This window comes from Sapajus apella, unplaced genomic scaffold (assembly GCF_009761245.1).
Source record: "Sapajus apella isolate SASKATOON/1434 unplaced genomic scaffold, GSC_monkey_1.0 scaffold2, whole genome shotgun sequence".
NCBI classification, from domain to species: domain Eukaryota; kingdom Metazoa; phylum Chordata; class Mammalia; order Primates; family Cebidae; genus Sapajus; species Sapajus apella.
Genome location: NW_022436942.1, coordinates 49,659,000 through 49,671,659, shown reverse-complemented (window position 1 = coordinate 49,671,659; position 12,660 = coordinate 49,659,000). Strand labels below are relative to the sequence as shown.

At 33.5% G+C, this 12,660-nt stretch overlaps 1 protein-coding gene across 2 annotated transcripts; it reads left to right on the top strand.

Annotated features, from left to right (window-relative positions):
• The first annotated feature begins 2,033 nt into the window (after window positions 1–2,033).
• KERA (keratocan) lies at window positions 2,034–9,609 on the top strand. 2 transcript variants are annotated; one of them, XM_032297479.1, is made up of 4 exons: window positions 2,034–2,106; window positions 2,273–2,323; window positions 3,729–4,622; window positions 8,562–9,609. In XM_032297479.1, the coding sequence occupies exons 3-4, from the start codon at window positions 3,737–3,739 to the stop codon at window positions 8,732–8,734; spliced, it is 1,059 nt and encodes a 352-aa protein (XP_032153370.1). In that variant the 5' UTR covers window positions 2,034–2,106; window positions 2,273–2,323; window positions 3,729–3,736; the 3' UTR covers window positions 8,735–9,609. The 2 variants fall into 2 exon arrangements, with proteins under 2 accessions (XP_032153370.1, XP_032153376.1); XM_032297485.1 differs by lacking the exon at window positions 2,273–2,323.
• The last annotated feature ends 3,051 nt before the right edge of the window (window positions 9,610–12,660 follow it).

Here is a 12,660-nt window from a genome sequence, read left to right as displayed (position 1 = left end):
ACTCTGTCTCAAAAAAAAAAAAAAAAAAAAAAAGAAGTAAAGGGAGATAGGTAATTTTATTTTACATATACGCCCTTGAGGCATACAACAGGAAGTGTCTAGAAAGCAGATATATACACACATTGGAAGGCAGGTCTTCTTCTAGAGACTGGGTTACAGAGACAGACTCAAGAATTCTCATGATGGTGGAGATGGTTAGAACCATAGAATCATACAGGAAATTTGTATAGAGCAGGAAGAGTATAAAGCAGAGGACAGAATCTCAAAGGGTTTTAAATGCTCGAAATGCTCTTAAATCATGTTAGAAAGAGGAAATAGAGCTTTGGGATATAGACAGACAGAAGTCACCAGAAAAGGGGAGAAAAAAACTAGGAAAGAGTGATGTCAGAGCAACTAAGAGAAACATTTATCAAAAGGGGTGGGTCAGTATTGTCAAAGGCCAAGTATGCTTAACACTAAAAGACTTCAGCAGATTGTTAAATACGAAGATCATTGCTGATTTTTTGTCAGAACAATTTTAGGGAAGCAAAATTAGAAGTCATATTTTGGTTGACAGATCATGAGTGGAATGGTGAACAGGAAATAGATTACACTACTCTAATTTTCCTACAATGAACATGTAGCAACATTTGTGTAAGAAAATTGCAAAATGACTAAAATGAGTTTCCCTAAAAAAATGGACAGATAAGAGAATAGCTGGAAGAGGGCTATGCAGATTTGAAGATCATCTGTTGTTTAAATCCTGAGGGTTTAGAAAAAGAAGAGAGAGGGAGAAAAAAAATGCAACAGACAGGGGAGACAATTGCTGTGAGAAAGCAAATAACTCTTGGTTGTCTTCTTAAAATGGGATGTGAGTATACCTACATGCCTGTAGGATTAGTAAAAAATCATGCCAGAGTAGGATCTTAATCTGTAAAAGCCCTTAAATATAAACGCATTTTCCAGTTGAGAGTGTAGGGCTAATTCCAAAGTAAGGCTATTATTTCTGTGATCGTTTAAAACAAACTAGACCTAACCCTGTGAGGCGATACATTACTATTCTGAAGATGACAAAAATGAACTCTAATTGACCTTCCTATGGTTAGTAGAGAGGAATGAGGTGTTTCACAAAGGTCCCCTGAATCTAATCCTCGCTCCTTCTCACGGTGCTCTTTGACAATACTCATGTGAGCTGTTAAATGAGTCATATAGCATTCACTGAAGCTAGAATAAGGGAGATTTGGAAAAACAAAAGCATAACAATCAATCCACAGAATAACGCCTAAAAATGAGATATTTTTTGTTTGTCTGTTCTTGAGAAGCATAATATTTTTTTCCCTCGAATATCAGAAGCGGAGGACACAGTAGTTGGATATATGTTAAAGAAAAAAGTAGCAGTGTAACAGAACGTCTCATAAGGGACTATATGCAAAACATGTTATATTATAATGAATAAAAAAAATGCCACCTTACTAGGTAATTGGAATATATTTTTACAAGAAATATAATAGGAAATAGAGATACAAAAGTTATTTCTCTTAAACAAAGTGTAATACCAAGGTTAGCACCCAAATCAGGTGTCCTTTTCAGATATCACTTTTACATTTTTCAAATACATGTATCTATTTCTTTTTCTCTTAATCAAATAATGTTACAGCATCTGTTTCCGATCAGAAACAGATAAAAAAAATCCATATAAACAGAAGACATTGGCTTTTATTTGTATTTAATTTTTAAAAAATGATCATCTAGGGGAAAATGTTTCAAAATCTTTTAAAATCTCTTTTTCTCGTGCTTGAAATTAAAACTGCCTTTATTTGCCTGTTGGTAAATAAGGTCTAGATATCAGTACATGACAACATGTACTAATGCATTGAACTGTGAATTAGGAATGAAAATTGCCTAGAAATTTTGTTATGGGTTCTTAGGATTAAAGTAAGAATTTCCTTTGCTGGACTGTGTAGGCGCTGAGATTCTGTGGTTGTTGGAGGGGTTAAATTTGGATCTACTAGTGCATATATATTACAGAGGATTCATAAAAACATGACAGTGAAGACTGGGTCAGTCCACTACCATGTACAAGCAGTGACCAATAGAAAAGGGAGAAGAAGATCCAAGAAGGCTGAGGTAAGCAGTCTTCTGAAGCCCTGTCAAAGAGGAAACAATACATCAAAAGTGTTCATGGTGACTGGTTCGAATAGATTTCACTGTTTCTTATAGGAGGCTTGACAGCTTAAAGGAAAAACAAATTATTTTCATAAAAGATTTTTTTTTCCTCCTAACTGATTTTTAGCAAACTTCAGACTCAGACACAGGACTCAACGGTGTATTCCTGGAAGGCAAGGTAAACTATTCTGCACTTTTAAAAACTCTTAAAGTTAAGAATGCAAAGTACTTATTCAATAGATGCAGGGTTCCAACTTCAATAACTAAACCAAAATCCTATTCTGAAAAAGAAAAAAAAATGTAGTGTCTCTCTGCTGGAACATGGCCAGAGCAGCGTTCTGCAATCCTAGAAAATTTGACAGCTTGCAGAAGCAGCTCTGCACTTGTTTTCTGCAATTTAATGGCAAAATTCAATGATCAGCATTTCATAAATGAAGCTGACTTTATCTTTTCCTAAGGAATCAGTAAAATTTATTTTGTTTTATTATCAGTCAGTTCACTAAATGTACATTGGTCAGAATGTTACTGATATATATGTATATATAAATATATGTAACATGAATGCTATAAATAAATGATTAAAATACATGTTATATATATTTCCTGTTAAAACAATTATTTGTAACAATAATCTTTGATGATCAATGGGAGGGTTTATGTGTTTTAAATGTATCAAATATTAATAAGTGCTAACTTAGTTTCTATTATACACGCTGATAATATGAATATAAAGAATTTACCTGTATCCTAAATGTTTTTTGTTTTTTATCAACCATAATAATGCCATCGTTGAATATAATACTCAGGTAATTGTGATATACATCACAATGTATTCAGTTCTATATAATAAACTATATATGTGCATATATATATATATATAGAGAGAGAGAGAGAGAGAGAGAGAATTTACAATTCAGTAGCTTGGCTGAACAACTTAATTGTATGCTTAAAATTATAGACATCTTCCCCCACACTCAAAAAACTTACCTGAGAAATTGAGCTACAGAATAACAGATTAATTACACTTTTCTTCAGCTCCTAGAACCTTCCTTCGCCATAAAGTGCTAAAATTTTCTTTGATCTCTTCATTCCTTTGGTTCAAGGGCCAAAAAACCTAGGAAATCTCATCCAGATGTTCTCCTCATTTAGGGGTAAAAGTAAAAGCATATGTCTACCTCTCAGGAACAACACAGATTCCCAATTTGAGATTTTAAAAGATCACTTTTTTGTACTCTCATATTCAACTACTGCTTTCAGTTCAGTTCTTTAAATTAAAAAGCTTGAAATGGAAAAACATTTAGAACTGCTAAAACTGCTAAAATTTTCTTTCCACTGCTCAGCTTTTATTGTGATTGGGTTAAAACCAGAAAGCTACAGGTTGGTGAATTATTCTCAATGTTTGTAAAATACTTTGCACATAGTGCCTACTAACTAATGTATATTAATTAATATCTGTATATGAAATATTGATATATTTTCACTGCTTCCATGAAGAAGCAATGTTTACAGATCATTTTGATGTATAAAATTATCTAAAGGTCAAGATGTTCAAATATTTAACAGTTGTATTCCTTTTTCTGTAGGTGCTATCATGGCAGGCACAATCTGTGTCATCATGTGGGTGTTATTCATAACAAACACTGTGTGGACTAGAAGCGTGAGGCAGGTCTATGAGGTACATGACTCAGAAGATTGGACTATTCATGACTTCGAATGTCCCATGGAATGTTTCTGCCCACCTAGTTTTCCTACTGCTTTGTATTGTGAAAATCGAGGTCTCAAAGAAATTCCAGCTATTCCTTCAAGAATTTGGTATCTTTATCTTCAAAACAACCTGATAGAAACCATTCCTGAAAAGCCATTTGAGAATGCCACCCAACTAAGATGGATAAATCTAAACAAGAACAAAATAACCAACTATGGAATTGAAAAAGGAGCCCTAAGCCAGCTGAAGAAATTGCTCTTCTTATTTCTAGAAGATAATGAGTTAGAGGAGGTTCCTTCTCCATTGCCAAGAAGTTTAGAACAATTACAATTAGCTAGAAATAAGGTGTCCAGAATTCCTCAAGGGACCTTTAGCAATCTGGAGAACCTGACCCTTCTTGACCTACAGAACAATAAATTAGTGGACAATGCCTTTCAAAGAGACACTTTTAAAGGACTCAAGAACCTCATGCAGCTAAACATGGCCAAGAATGCCCTGAAGAATATGCCTCCAAGATTACCAGCCAACACAATGCAATTGTTTTTAGACAATAATTCCATTGAAGGAATACCAGAAAATTACTTTAATGTGATTCCTAAAGTGGCCTTTTTGAGACTAAATCACAACAAATTATCAGATGCAGGTCTCCCATCAAGAGGTTTTGATGTATCATCAATTCTAGATCTTCAACTGTCACACAATCAACTAACAAAGGTTCCCCGAATCAGTGCTCATCTGCAGCACCTTCACCTTGATCATAACAAAATTAAAAGTAAGTAACCTGAAGGGTATGTCTTTGACTAAAGGGCTCATGGTCATTAAATGTATCTTTATCTTCATTAAGAAGAGCAATTGTGTTGCACCCTCCTCCACTAATGTTCCTTTAGATTTTTAGTGTATTTTCGATTTTTGAAAATATTAAATATTTTCTACAATATTAAATCTTGTCTACTCACAGACAGACTTAATGAACTAAGAAGTTCAAATCTTCAACTGAAGACTAAAAAGTGGACTTGAGTCATCTACAAAGGGCTATTATCTACTCAATAAACTAAATGTCTCTATTTTCTTTTACTCGGGGAAATTCCAATATATCTGCCTCATTGGGTACGCTTATTTAAGAAATCTTACCAGGCACAAACAACCTTATGACTAGTAATAAAGAAAATATGATTTAGGAGGCATTAGGAAGGCATCTCTGGCCTAATCACTATGACAGCTGATGCCTGAAACTCTCCTAATTGGAGTCTCTAATTAAGCTCCCCTAATAACAGTGGGAGTCTCAAACGAGTGTGTAAAGGCTGGTGAATCCACCCCCAGGATTTCTGATTCAATAGATCTGGAGCGAGACTTGAGAATTTTCATTTCTAACAGTTTTCCAGTTGATGTTCTGGAACTACACCTTAGAACCAGTACTATATTTTAAGGCTTTATCAATTAAAATCGAAACAAATTTCTCTGGTAGCTGGCAAATCCTTGGGACTTACAGGCAATCAATAGATGATAGAATACCCTCTCCTTTCCTGAAAAAAGCTTTTTATAAGGGAATGAAAGATGAATGCAAAGTTTATGGAGGCAAAGGCACCATCAAGAGAAAAAGTGATTATAGAAAGCAGATGTTGGAAATATTGAAGACGAATTTGGCTTCTTCACAATTATGCATGAGACCAGGCTGGACTTGGTATAAAAATGGGTTCAGACACAGGGGTATTATGCCTAGCCTGGTACTTATCTATGCATCTTCAACCTCAGAGTAGACCCTTTAAAAATCACCTTGGGGAGATTTATCCAGGACAACCTAAGAAAATGCATTCCAAAAGTAACTTTCAGTCAGAATAGTTTGTAAGAGAATAACAAAGATAATCTGTCAAAAGGCTATGCTGTCCGGGTATTACTCACTAAAGTTTTTTTAAGCAAATAATCACATAAACATATCATTTATAAGAACAGACTATTTTTCCACTGGGTACTTCTCATTTATTCAAGATTTCTTTTTGGTGGGGGGAGTCAAATAACAGTGTACTTGAGCCTACAATCCAGGAATTAATTGGCAGCCTGCCACCACAGTGGTTATTTTTCCATGGTGATGAAACATATTGTTTAACCCTGTAGTCAAAAACAAAAGATGCAACAGAAAAAAAATTGTAAGAGATGAATCTGTTTTGCTGAACCAAATAGAACAACAATGATATTGACCTAAATAGATGATTTTTCCTGATGAGTGTTCTGTGCTTCTACAGGTATATTACAAGTACATTCCTTAAAAGCCCCACAGAAAATTGATATAGGAAGTTAACATCAAGTGACTCCACATAGAGCCCTTGCTTATGGAATAGGCATTTCATTCTGAGCATTTCATTTGTGAATTAGGGTTTTTAGGAGAGAAGTAGAAATATTTAAAACACAGTTGAGAAGTATAAGACTCTAGATTATAATCTTAGAGTCTTAGGGGTGTAGTATAGACCCACATTTTAGTGTTTTATCAAAGTATTTCTCATAGATTTCTAATTTGTCCGTTGTTCTTAGATCTTAGTGTGCATCAGAATCACCTGGAGACCTTGTAAACCTAGGCTGCTGGGTCCCAACCCCAAAATTTCTGACTTGCTAGGTCAGAGGTTGGGCCTCACAGTTTAGTCTCCAGGTATTAATAGTACTGATATTGCTGGTTCACAATTTGAGAACTACTGTTTAATGCTTGCAAGAACCTTGTGTGATATTGTTAGGAATTTCTGAAGAAAGAGAAATGGAAAATCAGTTAGGGAAGGATATTTGCCCAAGGACAAAGGGTAAATGCAATAGCCACAAGCTGATCCTAAAGTGGTTTTTTCCACTCTTACAGTATAATAACAATACTTTCCTTCATTTTCATGAATACAAAAATTTAGAAAATATTCTATCAGTAGAACAGCAACAAAGAGAAATCTAGTGATTTACTTTTTAATGTAGATATTAAATTTTGTCATTTCTATATTTAAGAAAATAAATATAAGAGTTTCCCTGGATAGAATTATTGACATAACACAATGTGCTAAAACTGTTTAAGTACTTTGTTCTTCTTGCCACATAATCTACTCTAGTTGTTCAAAAAGTGGTTTCCAAGAAACATACCTCTTCTATGAAAAGCCATCAAAATTTATAAGACCATGAACCTGTCTCAAGCAATGTGATGGAAATATTTATTCTTCTGAAAACTTTCAGGGGCTTAAGATTAGGTAAAAATGTTATTTACTCAACTGAATTACTTTCTGGTGTTCTCTGATAAAAAAACTGTAATTAACTTATGAAAATCTAATTAAATTTAGAATACTTATTTCTTATATCCATTTATTCAGACATCCATTGATTATGGGACATGAGATCGATAAAGATAAGGGGATTGTACATTGAAAGGGACATATTCTTTTGGGCATGAGATCCAGTGTAGAAATAGAAAGAATAGGCCAGGTCTCAGCTCTGCCACTTACTTGCTGAAATATCTTGTGTACATTTCCTTACTTCCCTGAACCAGAATTCCCACAAATGCCCAGGAAGGAAGAATAATAATATTGCCTGATAAAGCCTGTGAGATGATAAGGTGATACTTGAACGTATATAAAAAAAGAAAGCTTGACTTTATAACAACTAAACTGCTATGCAAAGGAGTCATTATATTTATTAAGCTCATTTCACAAAATGACATAAATTCAAAGCAAAGCAACCTTGCTGGAAACATAAAATTATTCACTACAATATGAATCTGTATAAAACAAGAGGTCACATAGGAGGGTCATTGCCCAAATTAAGTTGGTCCAATCAGGGAAGATTTCTTGCTTGGAATAGTTTTGAAAAGGAATTAAAGGCAATATATGGATTCATGGTTAAAATCAGATATTACAGACTTCCCTAAATTTTCCTAGTTTAACTGGCCTTCTTTCCTGGGTGTTCCTAAATTTCATCATATTCATTGGTGCCAAGGGCTTTGATCCAAGGCAGGTGCACAATTACTCCCATCCTAACCATGTGAAAATGCTGCTAGTATGTTTTCTGGCTTGAGTTCTTTGTAATTCAATTCTTGGCAAAATTTCTGTTTCCAATTAAATACACTTAAAGATGAAGACTCAAGATTGTTTTCTGTATTGCTTATGTAAAGTTATGTTAATCATACTTTTAAAATCGTGTTATGCACACTACTTTGCATCTTTTAAGGTAATTTTCAAGCATTTTTTTTATATTAGACTGATTTTCTACTTACACATACATCCATTTATCCATCCATCCACCCATCCATACATACATCCACTCTTGTACTTACCCATTGTTTCACTCCCAAGTCTGAACTGTTGTCTCCACCTCTGCTGCCCTCAATCCTACCTGTCTTATCCTACAGCAATCTAAATGTGCTTTCTCTTACCTGCAAGTTTAGAAAACAAGAGATGTCTTATACACATTTGTTTCTATCATAGATCTTAACAGTATTTCCTTAGGAATGCTCTATACTAAATAGCAGAGCATGGACTGAGATGACTATAAGTGTGTTGAACATTTGTTTCAGGTTACTTTTATAAAACAGATAGGTACACTCTCTCACAGATGCAAATGTTTAGTATAACCACTATTTTCAAGTATTAGGACAGGAAGCCCTCCAAAGGACTGTGGCATTAGTTTCTTGGTCTTCTCACTGCTAGTTTCTCTTGTGTTCCAATTCATTCATTTATGCTCTTTGTCTCTATAGGTGTGAATGTCTCTGTAATATGTCCCAGTCCATCCACATTGCCAGCAGAAAGAGATTTCTTCAGTTATGGACCTCATCTTCGCTACCTCCGTCTGGATGGAAATGAAATCAAACCACCAATCCCGATGGCTTTAATGACCTGCTTCAGACTTCTTCAGGCTGTCATTATTTAAACACATTCTCACCAAATCTAAAATTAGTTTAATGAGCTAATGTTTCTGACATGAAATGTGGTTACCATTTATAGGCTTAGGACACAAGTCATATTCCCCATTGCTCTTGGCACAAATTTTCATTGATGCAATATATTTCTTCTATTCAAATATGCTTTTGCCAGTTACATGCTGCACAACCTGCATTAATTTGCATTTCTTTTAATTAATAAAACAGACACAGAGTTAAGATAGTTTATCAACTCAAAGATAGATATTTTTTTGGTCTCTTCCATAGATTATTAACACTAATGCAATTATATGGTTATGCAATAAAAAGGACATATTTGCATATGTTCAAAATTACTTATGCAGAGAGTATAATTTATGACATAAATGCAATAATAAAACAGGAGTAGAAAGATCTGAAGAAAATGAGATATTTCTTGACTGTAATCATAATGAAATAAATGCAGATTGCTAAGAAGCTGTTGGAGGTACAAGTTTGACATTTAGCTTGAGAATAGGTATGGAATGAATCAAATACTTCATTGCTAAAGAATTCTTGTTATTTAATATTAAATAATGAAACAGCAATCATTTCTACTTCATTACCATTTCTTTTAGCTGTTGTTTTTAGATATAGCACACTATATTCTTATAAGTTCTGAATTTTATGTTTATTATAATACGTCTCTCATGGAATCTTAGTGTTTTAACATTTGAAATCCACTTAAACTGCAAATTGTGCAGCCTTTATATTTGATTGTGGTTTTTTTGGATTTTTTAAATAAAAATATTGAATACTTTATAACAAAACAGAGTATTTCAAAGACATCATTAACAAGCTTCATTTAAGAATGTATTTTAATAAAAAAGTGTTATAATAAAAATTATTTTCATTTTTCTGGCATAAATATATTCAGATATGTTAATCCTACCTTCATTTTTCTTTTCTTCAAGAAAACACAAAAAATTTGTATTCTAATCACTTGACATAATATTCTGACTTTTGTGAATTAAAAAAAACACAGAATTTCATTAAATAACAAAGTACCATGTTCTTTATATTAGCCTTCTGACTTTACAGGCATATGCTGTAAGCAATCTATATTCCATAAAGATCAATGCATACTTTTATATACATTTTCCTACCAGTATTCTTAAAAATCATATAAAATAAGGCATATTTCCACAGAAAAATGATTATATTTGTTTGTAAAACAGTAGTTTAAAAATGTCCAATAGTTTACTTCAAAGCCTCTCAGAAATTTAGTATGTGAATTTCCAAGAAAACAACATAATGTGCAACTGTGTTTTTACACCAAACTTATTTGACAGTGACGAAGAGCCAGTCCTTACTATGGCCTTATACCAAACTTATTATTTTTACACCAAAACGTATTTGAGGATGAAGAAGGAGGACCAATCAACAAACTTTGAGCACAGTTTTTAAAATCCTGGCTGAAAGTAATAAATCAATTGACATTAACAAAAAGAAAAAATGTTTTAAATGACCTCAAGGCACACAAATAAAATTACAAAAATTATGTCATAAAAACAGAAGTAATCAGATATGATTAGATTGAGAAAAAATATGTGAAGGGGAACATAATATCTTTAAATATTTGAAAACATGCCATTTGAAAAGGGCACAAAACATATGCCAGGAAGCCTCAAAATGAAGAGTAGAACATATGGGTAAAATGTATAAGAAGTCATATTTTGGATCTAGCTAAGAAAGAATTTTCCAATAGTTGTTCCAAGTCACCCAGCAATGGAAGTAACTTTTCTTGAGGTAGAGAAAAGTTACATCTCCAGAATTCTTCAAACAGTGAATAAGTGATGACCCAAGAGGAAGAGCATAAAATGGAGTCCTAATGTGGAAGCAACATTGGTGTGAAATGTTTCTCTGAGAACTTTTCAACACTAAGAATTTTCTTCCTTCCTTCCTTTAAATTTAAGTATTTATTGAGTACCATATATAGGACTATACTACACACAGATGATATAATATTGCTTATTGTTTATTCTACAGTGGGTGAGACACAAATTAATTGAATAATCACAAAAATAGGTACAATTTTATATGTGATAAATGCTATTAACAGAGAGCTGCATGCTGCAAAGAAACTAACCATAGAGATTTGAGATATTTCCCTAAAGAAACAATGATTAAGGAAACATATAAAAGATTAAAAGTATTTAGCAGCACAAGGTAGAAAGGAAGACTTCCACAAGATTATAATCCTTAGGAACAATTTGAAAGTCACCGAAGAATTTTAAATCATAAGGGATTATTTTCATTGTCGAGTAGCATCACGCAATGGTAAAGAACACTAACACTGAAGCTAAAGTTGCTGAGTTCAAATCCCAGCTTTGGCACTTACTAGCGTCATTGCCCTGGGCTGAACCTTTAAATTATTTATGCCTCAGTCTTCCCTTATCTGTAAAATGGAGATAGGCAATGGCACCTATCATACAGTGAAGATTAAATGAGTTGGAATATGTAAAGTGGCTTGAACAGCACCTGACACGTGGTAAATACTAAGTAAGAGTTATTTATTATTATTATTGTGTGCACGTGTATGTGTTTCTCCTTGGTGCTGGGAGTAAAACAGTTTGTAGAGAACCAAAACTGGATGTTCAGACATCAGTTACGATTTCAGTCTTAGAGTACAAGTTAGAAAAAAAAGAAAGTTTGGAGTATCAGGTTGTGGTGGAATTGGAGAGAAGGGGACAAATGTGAGTATTAGGAGGTAAAATTGTCAAGACTTGGTGGCAGATTGTATAAAAGGGAGTGAGAGGAACAAGGGCATTAAGGTTTCTGGCTTGCATGACAGAATAGATGGCAGTATATTTTCTAATAGAGGCACATTTAGAAAAAAATCATGAGTTGGTTTTTACATATAGTTTATACTTGTTCAAACTATGATTCATCCAGAAGAAAATGTCATATAAGTTCTTGAATGAGGTCTGGATGAATACATAAACATGTAGGTACAATTTTATAGATTTTTTTTAATCTATCCGATAACTTAGCAGAATTTTGCACTTAAATATTCATACTCCCATGAGGTAAGACTGGTCAGGGGAAGGGAACAGATTAGGAGAATACAGACATCATTATTGGCAAGTGAAGTTATGAGGAATGGAATCACCTCATTCATACATTTTTTTGACATATGTATAAAGCTACTATAGGTTCCCTGAAGCTTTCAAATGATATGCTGTTCTCCTTCTTGATGTTATATACAATGTGACTATTATCTTTAAAACTCAGGAGTAATAACTAGGAGATAAGTTCAAGCCATTTTGTATATCATGGCTCTTAATACATGTTCAATCCATCATTTAACAGGCCTACTTAAAATACAAAACAAAACAAAATAATATTATCTATAATCTTTCCATGTAAATATCATGACTAATTTATAAGCAAGAAAAAAATGCACAGATCAAAGAAAAAATATAAAGGGATAGACTAAGCAATTTATTTGCAAATGATGTTTAAAAAAATTAAGATTGATTTTTGGTGGTAAAAGCCTTGTGACAGAATTCTTTTATTTAACTTCCCCAAATAGCCTTAAAAAATAAAAACCTAGATAGGACAAATGGTATGGTGGAAGAAAAATTCCAGATGACATCTTTGACAAGACAGGTGTGAAAGAATTCAGTAAATTATCAAAAGAATTGAGTTTAAAAGTGTGTGTGTGTATGTGTGTAAGAGGCAGGAAGAAATAAGTGTTTTTCCTACTCACACACACTCAACGCAACACTGTCCCTCTAGTCACCAAAACGTGAGGGAATTTCTCCCCACCAAAAGCTAATTCTCTAGCAGACAGAAGCTGGGTATTCCATAATTTAAATCAATTCTGGAACTACCTATCTGGAGACAGTGTCAGGTCTCACAGGTTAAGGGTTTAGTCCCACAAAACGGTCCCAGG

Excerpts from the sequence above, each read along its gene's own strand:
- KERA (XM_032297485.1), top strand. The coding sequence starts at position 3,737 with ATGGCAGGCACAATCTGTGTCATCATGTGGGTGTTATTCATAACAAAC. Across the intron at positions 4,623-8,561 it reads TGATCATAACAAAATTAAAA|GTGTGAATGTCTCTGTAATA; the intron begins GTAAGTAACCTG and ends TTGTCTCTATAG.